This window comes from Blennius ocellaris, assembly GCF_963422515.1.
Source record: "Blennius ocellaris genome assembly, chromosome: 14".
NCBI lineage: Eukaryota > Metazoa > Chordata > Actinopteri > Blenniiformes > Blenniidae > Blennius > Blennius ocellaris.
In genome coordinates, this window is record NC_137663.1 from 23,898,083 (window position 1) to 23,915,025 (window position 16,943).

The 16,943-nt window shown below is 43.4% G+C and overlaps 1 protein-coding gene across 1 annotated transcript in view; it reads right to left on the minus strand.

The window, feature by feature from the left end:
• atp2a3 (ATPase sarcoplasmic/endoplasmic reticulum Ca2+ transporting 3) overlaps positions 1–16,943 on the minus strand; it is a 49,981-nt gene that overhangs the window by 19,947 nt on the left and 13,091 nt on the right. Inside the window, exons 3-8 of the mRNA XM_080508792.1 lie at positions 16,589–16,671; positions 12,290–12,394; positions 11,936–12,074; positions 6,345–6,425; positions 5,966–6,051; positions 4,494–4,958 (exon numbers count right to left, since the gene is read on the minus strand). Coding sequence (XP_080364918.1) covers positions 4,494–4,958; positions 5,966–6,051; positions 6,345–6,425; positions 11,936–12,074; positions 12,290–12,394; positions 16,589–16,671 — 959 coding nt within the window. The remainder of the gene's footprint in view (positions 1–4,493; positions 4,959–5,965; positions 6,052–6,344; positions 6,426–11,935; positions 12,075–12,289; positions 12,395–16,588; positions 16,672–16,943) is intronic.

Below are 16,943 nucleotides of genomic sequence, written 5' to 3' on the forward strand. Positions count from 1 at the left end.
CGTTCATTTTTCTGAGAGTTAAACATCTGCATAACTTGAATTGCATATAGAAAAGAATAGGACAGTGTCACAACTTCTAAATTATTTTTTTTTTACAGTTTCTTTGTTGTGGCACAGAGTGCACGTGATGAAAGTGTCCATTTTTGCAAAAATCAGACAATTACTTTGGAAAATTTGCATCATATCAAGATTTCTATTCGAACACAATTGCCCATCCCCGGTATCAGTTACATCATATTCATTACCCTGCTTCTGTGTTTAGCAGCTTTCGACACAGTGACACGTCGGTCTGGTGCATCGTTATCATCGGTATATCCTTAAAGGAACTTTACTCAGGTGCACTGGGAAACAATGTCCGTTTGTAGCACCAATAAATGCGTTCATCTTTTAAATGTATTTTGGCTGAAATGTCAATCATCTTGCTCTGAAGCACATTTTCCCTGCAAGTGATGCAGGTCTGGGCGATCATAATATCGACCAGCTTTTATGTGTCGGACACTTTGCTCCTAGTAATGCTGTACGATGAGGTACCCCTTTAAAGGGGCTTTTAAACATTTTGTCCTTGATAAACATGTAATTATTTGGTGTAATGTGTTATATACACATACAACACAGTGTTTGTGGCACTATCTATAGCAATTGGGAGAAAACAACTTCACAGGAAGTGGATGTGGTTGAAGCATTACTTTTGTACCGCAGACCCTTAGGATATTACAAACAGTCATTTGCAGCCAATAGATCTGTTGGAGCTCCACTATCAAAGTACTGCAGCACAAGAAAACAAGTACGAGGCAAAGCCAACGAACACTAAAGTTTCAAAATGGCATTTAAATGCTCTTCACCCTCTCAGAGTTAAATTCAACAGCCCGGACATTTAAAACGTCTTGACCGCTTAAATCTCTGTCGCATTATATGGTTTCGTTTCAGGATGCCCCTGCCCTTCAAACTGCTACAATTATCTTCAGTTCTTCTTTCCACCAAAGGTCACCGAGCCTCTGTGGATCTCCGTTCCACTATTCTGCCCCGAATCAACAACGGCCCAATAAACTCCTGCAAAGGCAGATCCAGCAGTGAGGCCCGGCTGTGCTTCAGTCAGTTTTCCTCTCACGATGCGATCGGGCTCCAAGGAAAGGAGGCACCGTGTGACCCATGTGACTCGGGTAGTTATTTTCTACTCGCTTCCTCTGAGCCGCTGTGGGGATGAATGGTGAGTAACCCCCGTTTTATGCGTGCATGAGAGGAGAAGAGGAAGGCAAACAGGAAGTGCAGTGTCAGAAAACAGAAGGGAATCCCTGGAAATCCTGCCGATGGGGGGGGGGGGGGGGGGGGGGGGGCTGGGAGACGCACGCAACGATCAGGGTCACTGGCAGGAGCCCAGGGCAGGACTAAAGCACAGATGGATAAGCCACTGCAAACATGTGAGCACTTAAACCTCGACACACTAAACAGGACTGACTCTGAAATCCAAAACACACGACAAACACACACAATTAAACAAGACAATTAAATAAACGGCCCATCTCCAGGACTCAGTGTGATTATTAGAAAATAAATACAATTTTTTTCTAAAAGAAAAGCAGAAGTGTGATTCATCTGCGAGACCGTAAACATGTCACATCTGGTATCGGAGAGAGTTTAGGTGGAAAGCAGAAGGTCAATATTTGCCAGCCGGTCTGCCGCGTGCTTTTTCTGTCCGTGAGGGTTTTAAAGGGCTGAGCAAAGATCGCCGCTCTGCCAACCTCCTGCTGGAGGGAACTCCCTGCAGCTACGCATTAATCACACAGACGCTCCACGTCATCCGAGGCGGGGGGGCAGTGGGGGAGGAGGAGGAGGAGGGGGAGGAGGAGGAGGAGGAGAAACAGCACACAGCCCGTCATGCAGGAAACGCAGTCCTCTGACACCAAACTCCATTTTGAAACGGACAGGAACTCCCAGTGAGGAGGAGCTTAAAAACAATGTTATTTTTCCCATTTTAGCAGGCAATTGTAAGCAATGTTCTAATTTTAATCGTTCCCCTGTTCAAAATTTCTAAATAAACAGAATCAAAATCAAATGAGCTCCTGCAACCAAACCAACACATTGAGACTGAAAGGCATTCAGCTTCTGAGCCACTAAAATGATTCAGCAAAGCTTGTGTTTCACTAAATGTCCAAAAAAAAAAAGGCAATTCCCTTTCAAATGGAGAGCTTTTACTTCGGTAAACTATGTACTCCGTTGGGTAATGACTCCGGCTGAACAACTTTCTATTTGAAATTGTTCACTTGACTTTCAGACGCATGTCCTGGTGTTTCGTATTCACATTTCCATCGAGAAAATCCAACAATTTGACAAACCGCTCACTGATAACATCGTGGGGGAAAGTAACCAGAAGGGACTCTAGGGAAAGAACTTTAAACACGGTGACTCTCCTGCATCCATTTATCTCCACTGCTTCATTTAACTCAGCGTTGTGACCTATGATACATATTTCTGATAAGAAAACTGCACAAAACAAGATTTTTACATGCAATAAATACATGTATTAATGGGTTCTTCCATTATTGGCAGCAGTTCTTCCATTTTTTAAATGCTACTTTAATCATGTAATAAGTCATTATATTATTGAAGATAATGGCTCAAATATCTATTGGCAAATTATGGGCTTTAATACACTGAAATAGATACAAATTTATATTATTAGCAGGCATTACATTACTGGTTAAACATTTGCAGGTGAATTTAGACCGAAACATTATCTCTTTGACTAATTGAAATAAAGCACCTGTAGAAACATTTTAATCTGCATTATTGAAATCATTTACAAAATGTGACTCTTGACCTATGCTTAGGTCAAGAATCAGGTTCAAATATACACAGTCAAAGTAACAAAACAATTGTTTATTCGCCATTACTGCATCACCAGTTCCTACACTCCTGTTGTGGATTGGTGGCATAGACGACAGATGAATGAATCCGTTTTAACTATGAGGGATGAAATACCACGATTTTTCAACCCCGTTTAAGAATGTGACTTGGTAAACTCACTTCCTGAAAAGTCTGTAGATTTACTTGGACTCAAACCTGACTGCACCACCTGAGCCAGCTGTTACCTGCTGCTAAAAGCAGAATTTGCAATATTCTTAACATCCTCAAGTTGCTTTAACTTGCTGAGGCTCAGCCGTTTACATGCAACCTAGCTGCATGTGATCACTTGAGATTCATGTGGGAAGTCATTGGGAGACGAACTTCAATCTGTCCTCATGAACCAATTCACATGTGATCACCAGGTTTAGATGGAGTCCGGGGTCATTATTTAGGGTGAGAGGTGAGACGGCGGACGTGAGGAGGCAACAGAGATTAGCTCTGTGTGTGCGTGTGCGTGTGTGTGTGTGTGTGTACGTACACAACTCAACAGAAGCCAAGACAAACAGCAGTGCTGGCATTTACACTATGCTTAGAGTAAAGTCAATTAGCAAGCAGCACACACACGCACACGCGCACGCACGCACGCACACACACACACACACACACACACACACACACACACACACACACACACACACACACACACACACACACACACACACACACACACACACACACACACACACACGCACACACGCACGCACGCACGCACGCACGCACGCACGCACGCGCACGCACGCACGCACGCACGCGCACGCGCACGCACACGCACTAACAAAGGACAGGGTGAGGCCCGGTGCTTCTTGTGAATAACAGTGGATAAGATCTTTCACTGTTGGTTTAAACTGATGCAATTATATACATATACACAAAGCTATTCATACACTATAACCTGCACAAATGTTGGCGATGCAAGGCTCTGCATTGTGTTTAGCTTTTACCGCCAGTGTGACATTTTGGAAACCCTGGCCCTGCATGTGCCAGCTGATAAACGTCGGCACTCTGGGTGCTGCTGGCTTATGCCAGCCTGTAATACTCCCAACTGCAGCCGACCCAGACCGGCTCCAGTGAAGGTAAACATTACAACATCACAAGGATTTTCCAGCCTTGCTTAAATCCCCTGCTTGCGTAAAAAAAAAAAGAGAGAAAAAAAAAAACATATTGGAAAGAACAAAGAAAAAAAACTCAAAGATGGATGAATTGCTGGCATTAATAATTAACCGCCAACTCTGAGTTCACCTCCACAACACACTCTCACAGGGAATTTCCACAAGTTTTTAAGAAAGTATTAATCATATGACGGAGAAAAGAAAGTGTACTGTGACACATGTCGCTAAGCTAAACGACCTCACTGACATTCAGGCGGAAATGTACGGTTTGGGTTTTCATTTCAGAAAAGTTTTGCGCATACATGGCAACGTTACCGAAAATGCTGAAAACAACGTTGTTTTCCTGCAGAGCCACCAGTGGGTGCTGTTCTTAAAATATAATAAACAAGAACAATGGCGAGTACAGGGACGTTCGTATGGGCAGACGACGCATTTTTCCTTTTCTAAAACATCAAACTGAAGTTGGAGATGGCGACTCACTCTGCAGACGGACATCTGGTTGGTGGTGAGCGTCCCCGTCTTGTCGGAGCAGATCACGGACGTACAGCCCAGCGTCTCCACGGAAGGCAGGCTGCGGACGATGGCGTTCTTCTTGGCCATGCGGCGCGTGCCCAGGGCCAGGCAGGTGGTGATGACGGCGGGCAGGCCCTCGGGGATGGCGGCCACGGCCAGGGCCACGGCGATCTTGAAGTAATAGATGGCGCCCCGCATCCAGGAGCCGCCGTGGACCGGGTCTCCGAAGTGGCCGATGTTGATGACCCACACGGCCACGCAGACCAGCGAGATGACCTTGGAGAGCTGCTGGCCGAACTCGTCCAGCTTCTGCTGCAGCGGCGTCTTCTCCTGCTCCGTGGACGCCATCTGGTTGCGGATCTTGCCGATCTCCGTGGAAACGCCCGTGGCGACCACGATGCCGATGGCGCGGCCTGCGGCGATGTTGGTGCCCTGAGAGAAGAATGCAGGAAAAGGATGAAAGTAGAAGAATTCCTTTAAAATTAAAAACCACAAATAAATCCTCCAGATGACTAAATCTATGGTCTCTGACCAAAACGTCGACTCTTAAGACGTCACATTAGATCAAATGGAGCACTGGATCGCTTTTCTTTTTTTGGTTTTTGCACAATTTTAAACTGGAAGGTTTGAAGGATGGAAAAACAACAGAAATCCACTTTTCACTAATGAATACATCGACCCTATTCTCTTTTTTTAATGCAGATCTAATTTTCCAAAGTTCTCCAGTGTCCCCTGAAGATGACCTCGTGCAGGGAGCCATTTTTTTTTTTTTTTTTTAGATCTTTACATAACTCATGTACTTTTCTCAGATAATTTCCTGAAATATGCAATAATGTTGTACAGTTTTGAAATAACAGTATGTGTAATGATAATTTCTCAATATCACATTATCCTGCACAAGTGGAGCTGGAGTGAACCAATGCAGACAATGATGTCAAGTTGCACTTCCGTTGATTGTTTATTTTAAGCAAAAACAATGAACCTACAGACCTATAGCAAGTTGTATATATTTGTACTAGTTATCTGGTCTAATGAGAACTGTGTGCCCTCCGCCAACCTGCCCTCTACATATCTGACCCGTGTCTAATTACCACCAAGTGTCCATATAATACAACCAAAAAATATCTAAATAAACAAAAATTAAGGCTTCGACAATATGATTTAGGATAAATACATAGACTTAAGTTAATGATGTTAAATTAAAGCTCTTTGAATTTTCTTCTTCCAAGAAACAGTGCTCTTGCTGCTAGCTAATTACATTTTTAAAGAGGTAATTTCAATAAGTCGCACTTTTCTGTCTTGGATATAAAAATGCAGCATTTTAAATCGAGCAACAATTAACGTGTGACATAATGTAGAGCCTTAATCTTCAGAGGTACAGCTTTGCTTACGGAGACATCAGGTCATTAAATGAACAAAGTAAAGAGTCAGTAGCTTACAGAAAACAACATGTTCTTTTTGTCCTGGTTTACGGCTCTGGGGTCGGGAACGGGGTCAGTGTGTTTGATGATGGAGACGGACTCCCCTAAAGGAAGGGAGGAAGACAGGGGGGGGGGGGATTAAAAAAAAACTAAATCAAGACTATAGTGGAGGATTAGCCGTGCATTATTACACCATGTTTCAACAGTAACAGAGCCAAACAAAGTTACCGCCGCTGCCGGAGAGAGAACACAATGTCATATCCAATATCACAAACGCACCGTTGCAGAGTGCTGATAACATTAGGTCCTCCAGGATCAGACAATAAAGCTGCGAGGGAACACACCGCGCCACGCAATTATGAGAAAGCCTGGAGAACGGGAGTGTCGGGTGAACTACCTGTGAGGATGGACTGGTCTACCCGCAGGGTGGTGGACTTTATTGAGGTCACTCGGATGTCAGCAGGCACCTTGTCACCAACTGGAGGAGGAGAATGAAAAAGAAAAAAAAAAAAAAGACAGCGTAGGAGTATTAACAATGAAAACCGAAGCAGGACAGTTTATTGAGAGTCGGACGGCATCGCTTCAGGGCGTCTATGTGACTGAACTGTGGTTGAATTATGGCGGCTGGTTTAAATCCAGTTGGATCATTTACACTGGATGCATTTTATAAGACCTCTTAAAAATGTTTCAGTCGGAGAAATTACAATTGATATCTGGTTCACAATGACCTTCCTGCTCTCATCAGTTGCAAAGTTAATGTGTTCATACATCCAAACAAAATCAGGATATGCAGCCGCGAGTCACGAGTTACAGCTCAGTTACCTTAGTAAAACTAGTTTTCTGAGATTACATGTTAGCTGTGTAATATTAGTAGAAGTCTGTCAAATAAATGTTTAAATATTCAATTAGGACAGGCTTGTTAAACACATTTTAGTTCAGAGGCCACATTTACACCTAAACTAATCTCTAGTGTCATCCCCGGTAAAATAGTGCTATAATAACTTTTAAATTAAAGTTTTTGTTGTGCTGTGGTGCAGATTATACCCGTCAATATTTTCCCCAAAACCAAAACAATAACCATCGAAAACATTCTGCTACTTGTGGGCCGGTTCTATGTTATATTATGATTCCCACGCCTGACTTAGATCTTTCTCATTAGATGATTGATGAACCAAGCAAAGAGTGAGATGTTTAGCAAATTATACAAACATGATTTTTTTTTTCAATGAGTAAATGACAACCACACTTTATTAGAAGGTGAGAACTCACTGCATTCAATATAGAAATCCAGATAAATCCTGATGCTCTCCAGGGTATTCCACCTTTCACAGATTAATAGGCGGAATGATAAAGTGGATTATTTGAGATTATGGAGGACAGAGGAAGGGTTTGTGGTTTTCTGCAGCAGCACCTTCCTCCTGAATATTCGAGACAAGGTGACTAATGCATCTGTGGATTAATCCGTTTTAACCAGTTTATATTCTGGTCACTGCACATTGACCAGTTGATCTTTTTTTTGATTGCTCGTCAAGTACCTTTTATTAAAGTGCACTTACAAAAGCAAAAAAGGTAAATGAGTAGTAATGTTTTGCCTACAGGAATGTCTTTATAAGGCATTTGATTAAAGGGCTGAACTTTGTGCTTTAAACTTTTTAGATCAGCAGAAAACTATCAAGTATTCCAAGAGGGGAGTTTTCATAGTGATTCAACACATTTTAGGTGTTTTTTTTAAATATCATAAACTTATAAATTATTATACTTTGCTTCTATGGACAGTGAATTGATACCATTTTAAAATTTTACAAAAAAGATCAGTGGAAGACTTAAACTCCATAAATCTAGCTTAATTCCCCCCCCCCCCCCCCCAATTACATTCTCCTCCAACCCAAACTTACAGACACAGACAATGAAGGAACAGTGTGCGTTTCCAGTACCGCTGCCTTCTTGAGGAAAGTCCACTTGTCGCTGCGAGCGTAGCTGCAGGCGAGCATTCACTCCCACCTTATTCAAGGTCCGTGTTCAAACAAGAAATCCTTGAGCAAAGAAGCACAGGCGGGCCGAGTTCGGGCTCCAGCTGCAGCCGCAGGTAAACAACAGCTCGATACAACCTTGATGGAGTCACGTTGCAGTTTTAAGGCGATCGATTATTTCCCCTCCCGCTTTGTTCCCTCTTCACACTCTGCAACTCGGTTACTCGCAGCCATAAACTACAGATACCTTGCGTATACACAAGCAATGCAGAAAATGAAATGTAGCTAATGAACCTGCATATTTAGACATTGTAAAGGTCCCGTCTCTCGCTAATAGCCATTCTGGGCAGGCCTGCAGAACGGTGATGGTTCAACCGTTTCTCCCCACAGAAAGTCTTGCTCATTACTTTGTGCAATAAGTGTCCCAGAGTCCTGAGCCGTCAGCGCTTTCCAGCGTTCACTGTGAATGTTCATGTCTTGAGTTTTCTGCACCTCTCTTGACATTCGCTCGCAGACCTGAAGGGGTGGGGAGGGGGGGGGGGGTTTCGGGATGTTTTTTTTTGTTCTCTGACGGGACAGAACAGGCACTTGGAGGCAGAAAAGCAAAATCTGTGCAGCTTAAAAGCCTTTGGTGCCATTCCCAGAGGAGAGTGTGGGAAGGGTGTGTGTGTGTGTGTGTGTGTGTGTGTGGGAGATGGCTGGGGGATACAAGTTCACTGTAGCAGGACAGGCCGAGAGCAGATGAGACATTTTAAAAACGCCTACCAACAGACTGCTGCTCCCACAGACACACCGAGTTCAGATAGTTTTACATATTATAAAGATTAAAAAAAACAAAAAAACTTGCCTGGCTTTAGTATCAAAATATTTTGAACCGTCACCTTTTGTCTCTCAATGATCACTAACAAATTGGACCGTAACACCGGGTGAAGTCAGCCTGCTCGAGCGGGCCAATTGCTCCTTCCACTCGGTAAAACTGGACGCCAAAACAAGCTGCGAAAATCTTGCGTAACATACGGGGAGAAAGGATGTTCCTTAACGTGCAGGATAACCGTGACCCGTTTCTGGCTCGCTGCAGGTTTCCCCCTCTCCTCCGGTCCCGAGTGAACCCTCACAGCACTCCCAACAACCTGACCGCAGCACTCTTTAAAAAAAACCAAACATTTAAAAACAAAACGCCGGGGAAATTTCCAGCGGAGAGGTACATCACAACGGTGTCGTAACCTTGGACGCCATCGCCAGCAGTTGCACGGAGAAAAGCATGGCACGGCGGCAGAAGTGGAAACTCGAGTAAGTATATTTATGGATTTTTCTCTCCTTCAAGGCACTTGCGGTCATCAGTGTCCTTTTCCACCCCCACCCGCACCCCCACCCGCACCACAACATCCCGTGGAACAAGCAGCAGCTTAGAAAAGGTCTGGGAAATCAGCAAAGGGAAAAGTTAAATAACCAACTTGTTTGCTTTGTCACCGAGAGCCTACATGATCCAGGTCGGAGGGGTGTGCTCGGAGATCCCTGACACACATATTTTCGAAGCGAGGGGAGTGCCGTGCGGTCCCTACCTCAGCTGTTTACCTCTGTTTCAAAGTGCTTAGCAACGACGTTATGTCAGACGGAGCCCAGCGCTCAGCGTTACATTCTCCTCGTGCAACCTCCGTCTGTTTTATGATCACAGTTTATTCAAAGAAGCAATAAAAAGTCTATTAATCTGCAGGAACATAATCAGATAATTTTTCAACATGCTGTTTTAACTACAGTAACACACTAAATAAATCTATATATTGTAAAGTTTAACTTTGAAACGTCCTCCCTTCTGCTTCCATCACTGACTTTAGAGTTCAGAGAGATCAGATTAAAGGAAACAAATCAAGTAAACATGTCTATTTTAATAATGAGTTGGCTGCTTCAGTAGATCATGTGATCTGTGGGTCTGACTTTGCTGTTCCTGAAGTGGCGTGTAATATCAGTATGAAATTAGATTTATTATTTTGCTGACAAATTAAACCACAAAAAATAATGGTGCACCATTTACAGAGGTATTATGTTGATCATGAATAGAATTTACAATCGACTTGGATTTAAAATGAAAACAATAACCTGATCCAATTTGTCCAGTTTGCTAGTGAAGTATCTTCGTTCGCTAAATATAATAAAGCAACAGGAGGGATATGCAGACCATTTCTAAACAGATTTATAACCAGTACATCTTTTACATTACATACATTTCACTGTTGTTTAAAAGAAGCTCTGCATGGGTGGCCATTCTATTCAATTCCTGCAAAAGATAATATAAACCAGTTGTAAAATATAACACTTAATCGAATATGCAGTTGACACTGTTTGAAAACCTACAAACTATCAACAGTTTTATGTGCACAGTGCTGATGATCAGGTAGAGTCACAATTTTCCAAGTAGTCTTTTTATTTTTAAGGGGTAAAAGCTCCGATTTGCTGCATTACTGTAACATTACTTGAAACGGGAAGAAATGAGCACGATACCAAATATGGTCATTTTAACTCTTTTCACCATTTGATTTTTCGATACGCGTTTTACTGATCAGTAAAAAAATGTTATCATTAGTTACGTCAGTTGTTGAAAGCTACATCCACTCGTAAAAATTGCACACCGCAATATTTAGGATAAAAAACTTGGCTTGTACGTCTCCCAATTACCCCGTCAGCCGTCACGGATCCAAGCGGGCGGCTGCTGACAGTCGACCCCAAACATCAAGCCTTCTTACTCAAACACCACATGGCTCTCATTTGAAGTCTCGTCCGTCCCCAGCGCCGCGCTGTCATCACCGTTGTCGTCACAATCTTAACCCCTGGTGAACCCCAGCGCCACCGAGGCGAGCCCGGCGGAGCGGGGAGTTGTTGTCATGGCGACGCCGCCGGTGTTGACAGCGCGAGATGACGACGACGACGACGGCGGTGGTGACAGGTGGGCGGGGCCGAGGCCGGGAGTCATTCGGCTACCTGTGCGGGCTTGTCCACGTCTGGCGGCGAACACGCGCATGTGCGATGGGAAGACGCTGGCCGTGACAAGCCCGAATTCCAGAGGAGTTCAACCGCAGACTAAATGAGCGCGTTTGATTTAATGTAAACTGAACCCTCAGCGAGTGGACGGATAATTTACCCCCCCCCCCCCGCGAGAACCCAAGTGCTTTTCACATCTGCCTCGCCAAAGGGGCTTCATCAGACGTCCCTCAGTGATTGTTATTTGAACATACTATTTATTTTAGTGCTAAAATCGCAGGCCTCCAAGCAGCGGGCTTCTCTGAGCTGTGATACACTTAAACACAGACACACACACACACACGACCCTCTGATCCACCTCAGACGCATCTACTACCGCATAAAGCTGACGGATTACACTCTCAAAACCAGCCATGTTTATAGTGGAACGAGCCACATCGTGCAGATGTGTGTGTGTGTGTGTGTGTGTGTGTACGCGTGCGTGCACATTAAACTCTGGCATACACAGATGTTCTGAAGCCAGAGTGACAACAAGACTATATTTAGCCGAGGCTGCCCACACATGGATGATTTTACAGCAGGAGAATCGTGCGTGTAACATCAGAGAGTTAGAGGTGTGTGTGTGTGTGTGTGTGTGTGTGTGTGTGTGTGCGCGCGTGCGTGTGCGTGCGTGCGGCTGACAAACATCCAGCAGCGTGCAGGTGGCGAGACTGAGAGCATGGAAAGCAAAGAGAGCTGGGAAAGCTGTGGAAAATTAAACTGGGTCTTAAATGCAAGCAGTGACCACAGCCACTTGCACAAATCCTCACACACACATAAACACACACTCGCCACACAGAGCAACCCTGGCACCTGCACGTTCAGAGGGAAGACTCTTATGTAATCCGCTCACATATTCCAGCAGTGTTTCCAGACTCATGAATGGGTGGCAGAGGCTGTGTGTGTGTGTGTGTGTGTATGTGTGTGTATGTGTTCCTGGTGAAAGTGGGGATGAAGTAGAGTAAAGGAGTCTCGGTGACCGACGGCGAGGGTTTCAGCTGACCTGCCACCTCCACGATGTCCCCCGGGACGATGTCTCTGGCTTTGATCCTCTGCACGGCCTTGCGGTTCATGCGATACACCTTCCCCATCTCCGGCTCGTACTCCTTCAGAGCCTCGATGGCGTTCTCTGCATTTCGCTCCTGCAAAGTTATTTGTGACACACCTGCATCAAAATTCCTTCTTATTTCACCCAAGTTGTCCCAAAACAATTCTGCCTTTCGTAGCACTAATGATCAGGGATCGAGTCCGATTATGTATGTTTTTTTTTTGTTTTGTTTTTTTCAAACTCATTGTTGGCGTTTGTAACCATGTAAACGTCAACTGAATTCAGCCGCCTCGTGCTTGAAGATCTCACCTGCCAGACCCCAATAACAGCATTGGCGATGAGGATAAGAAGAATAACGACGGGCTCCACAAAAGCGGTGGTGGTCTCCTCTCCTTCTTCAAACAGAGCCAACACCTAGAGGAGCAAACAGCACACAAAGCCTCAGTCCACATGTTATACGGCCTCTGAGCCACCGTCCCTGCAGAGGGAAACTCATTTCATGAGGGAAAACGGCTTAAAAGCACTGGAAAAACATCCGTGTGTTTTAATTCTGAAAAGATCCGACACCACAAATTAAATTTTCTCTTCTTCTCCGTTTATCCAACAATCATTTTAAGCAACAAATGGATATTTTAAACACTTATTCAGCTCTTTTCCCCCCCTCATCTTCTATTATAACCTAAACATCATCAGATGTTTTTTTTGTCTTATATATTGTCTTCTCATTTTTTGTCTGTCAATAAAATCCTACATATGTGTAGTAATCCTCATCACCTGAACTGACCGACCACTTACTACAAACTATAGTGGATAGAAAATGTGCAATACCCCTTGTGCGTCCCTGGTGGTCAATTAAATACACTGCAGTTCAATTTCAGAATTTCTCTTTGCTGGAAAATTTCATCCGACTGGTCGGTTCTGGCCCGCGGCCTATACGTTCAACGCTCCTGATCTACAGTCTTCTGCTGTGTTCGTTTTAATCTGTGAGTTTTGTCTAATTATGTTACAGCTACAGCATCTGTGCCGTTGTGGATCAGTCGGCCTCCGCAGCCTGACTCACCGTCTCCGACACTGAGAAACTAAAATGTGCCAGAGGCTCCAGGTCTGTTCTGGAGTAAATATAATTACAAACTCCTAACTCTTCAGATTGGACACGGCTGCAATGTATTGGAGGGCAAACTAGAACAAAATAAAAACAACTATTTTGTTTCTGTATATCCAGCAGGAAGAATGGGTGTTTTTTGTATGAGATTCAAAGCAAATGCAATTAAATCCCCAAGTTTCATTTAGTTTCATTTGCATTTCTCGGTCTGCTTTAACTTTAGTTTGAAAACTTTTCAGGGAATCCGGATGAATGTGGTTCAGACACTCTGGATATTTTTAGATCAATTTTGCAAAGGCAATCACAAAAAGTATCAATGTATGAGCAAAATTCTAATGTTCGGCATGACATGAACAAACTAAGAGTGTTTAAAACAATTTAACCTGGCAAAAGGGACTTTTACCAAACTGTGACCACAGGGTGAAGTTTTGGCAGAGTACAGCAAAGATCAGGACTGGTAGGAAAATCACACACAAAACATCATTTACATGGAGTGCTTGGGTTTCAACAGGATCTTGCAGCAGTTTGCATGATGAAGGAGCAGCTGATAAACAAGGAAAAGACTAAATCGTCTTTTTTATTGAATGTTTTCAAAGGATTTTTTTATTGACTTTTTGGAATTAAAAGTAGAATAATTTGACAATATGGAAAGTTTATCTTTAAATTAAATGAGCATCAATCTCCTACACTAGATTATCCAGACTGGAGCCTCTTGTGTTTGTTCCACCTGCCTGATGTTTGACATCGTTAAGTTTTTTTTTTTTGTGGGGGGGTATTTATTTCTTAATTTTTTCACTGACCTGTGTTTATTCACTCACATTTTAATCAACATTTTTAGAATATTTTACTTCTTTCAGGTTTTTCTTTTACTTCAGTTGTAGAATGTCTGTCGGTTTCTATTTTCTTTAATCAATTTTATCAATCCAAGTTTTTTGTATGCTTGGGCTAGAAGTTCAATCTTTAATTTTCTCAACTTTTAATGTTTTCTTTCTAAAATGAAGCACTTTGATCTGCAGTTTATTGTTATGTTAAATTATCTATGTCTTATTAACTGAGAATACAGGCTAGGGGCTCTATAATATATTCATATTTCTCTTGTCAACATGTGCAATATGCATGGTTCAAGAGACTGACTGATCTTTAGTAAATTGTGATTTCATGCATTGATGCTGTGATTATGAACACATCTGGCCAATCAGACGGAGCTCCACTGTTCTGAATGTCCAGACACATGGTGGATGTGAATGTCTGTGGCCACAAAGTGTGTCTAAAGAACTCAGTGAGCAATGAATGACTGTAAATTATCAAAGAAAACCATATTACCTACATAAGTGTTGGTATTTATTGTAAATCATGTCATTATTGCTATATTCAACAATCCATAGTCCATGCTGTATCCACTTCAATTCTGGATGAGCTCCAGATTTTAAGAACTTTGTATTGATTTGAAGGAACTCCTACCACATTCTCCTGCTCGGGATGGAAAATTATGCTAATGAGAGCAGTGAAATCAGATTAAAAGCAGATGACAAAGCCAGAAAGGGAACCTCTCAAACTATGCGACAGGTCATTGAGGAGGTTGTTGCCTTGAACGACTATTTTATAAAGTCTAGCAACTGCAAAACTGTATGTACTGAATAAAAATTATACACTCAAAGTTAAACAATCGAAAGCTACTTTATTGGCCATGTATTCATGTTTTGCGGTTATCAATGTTGGATAAAGCAGAATAAAAGATGGATGGATCGACACACACTAATGACTTGATCCAGAAACTGAAAAGAAAAAAAAGCCACAAAGCCTCAGAAGATCAGGACGACTCAAGAAGCCGGCTGGAACATGGAACTTTCTTCACACTCGCGTTTCCATCACTCTCATCAATGACAGATGTAGGAAAACCAAAATAGCCGCACCACAGACAGCGAGGTGGATCAAGTGGGCTCACATTTTGATGATCTAATGCGGCTTATCAAATGATAGAGGAGCGTATCCTCTGCAGAGTATTGAGCAGCAGAATGAACGTCACGGCCGCCTGGGCCCGGTCGATAGCTCATCATTCATGATGGCAAATCTTCCTTCCGACTGAGCCCAGACTGCACAGCAACAATGGGCCGGCCACTCAAAAGACGCCAACATACAATAACCCGGCATTCAGAGGATGGCCTGAATACCTCACCCGCTGAATAGAAGGGCAAAAGTAGACAAGTTAATGAGGGAAGATGGGAGATTCCCCGAGACAACAATCAAACTCTGTCCTTCTACCGGGGTGGGAGATGAAAGATTTGTCCCAAAAATAAATCCCGACCTTACATTTTGAAACGCTGCACTCGGCGCACCCTGCATGCATCAGTGAAAAGGAACCCTATCAGCTTCCCGAGATCAGGAAGAAGAGCTCTGGCTATTGCACAAGGCTGCTGTGACTTTCTGTTTTAATCTACCTCTTTCAGAGAGGCGACGCGATTTTAAGCCTGTAGCGACATGCAAATAGGAATAAATATAAAAAAATAAATAAAAACCCTTTTTCAACACAGTTCTGAAGCTTCAAATGACCATTATTTGTTGTAAATACCTCAGACACACATACAGTATATAGTACATGTGTCTATCATTTCTGAAACCCATTCACTTATAGAATTTTTTTTTTCCGTTCCCCATAAACCATCGTAACGCAACCGTTTCTTTAAACATACAATGTGTATGTGCAATAGTTGGCAATGTGAAGAGATTCCGAGTTTGAATATAGTAAAAGCAGCATACAAACAAGGGCTGGGGTTTCCCTCTGCTTCAGCCACTCCCTGAGCAAACTCAAAAGAGTGACTGAACTGAAGTCAAGAGGTGCTATTAAAGTACAATGCCATTATTATTTATGAACATGCAGGCTCTGAAATGAAGACAAACTGCCGTGGGGTGTGACTTTTTTTTCTCCTTTTTTTAAAGATTTAAAGTCATTTCAGGCCACCTGGCCTCTGCGGCAAGGAGGAGAAGTCGGCCTTCACTCTTTGCAAATTCCCAGATACAGTGTGTCATGTATGTTTTCAGAGCAACTTTCCTACTTGACTAAAATAGCAACAGTCACTTCCATCCAGAAACACCGGGGATGTGCTGTAATAAACGGAAAAATTTACTATTTTGCACTCAGGATTCCCTGACCCCACCCCCCCCCCTCATGGGCCTTCCCCGCCCTCGGACCGAGACCGGGGTCACAGTTTGAGGTATTTTTGATTGATGGGTTTGTTTCCAGCACAGTAGAGGTACTGTGTTCTGATCCCCTCGCTGAAACCATATCAACACCGAGTGGAAAACACGGGTTTCCACACGAGAAGGGCCCGAGAAGAGTGCGGACGCGGGAATAAAGCGACCTCGGGCCAACGGAGCAGTCTATTAGGTGGCAATTTCCTGGCGACCGTCCAAGCAGGGTCTGAAACCCCGTCGGAGGCACATCCCAGCGTTGACGAACAAATGTGTTGGGAGCCACTGGCATTTGTATTTAGCAGGGTTGTACGTACAAAGGAGACGCAGGCAGCCAGCAGCAGGATCCGGACCAGGAGGTCTTCAAACTGCTCCACCACCAGCTCCCACAGGGACTTTCCTGAAATGTGCAAACACACGTGACGCGCCGTTACACTTTGCACCATATTCAAGGTTTCAGACCAGATCTCAAGCTTAAGGGTGGATAGGATCTGCCATGCGTGTTGACATTAGCTTTCTGACACGGTTAAGCAGCTCCAAGTTGTGTTTGTGTGTGTGTGTGTGTGTGTGTGTGTGTGTGTGCGTGTGTGTACCATGGTTATATATCTGCTGTTTACATTGGCAGCGTACCACTCGGCTCATAGAAAGAAAGTTTAAAATAAAAGATCCAAG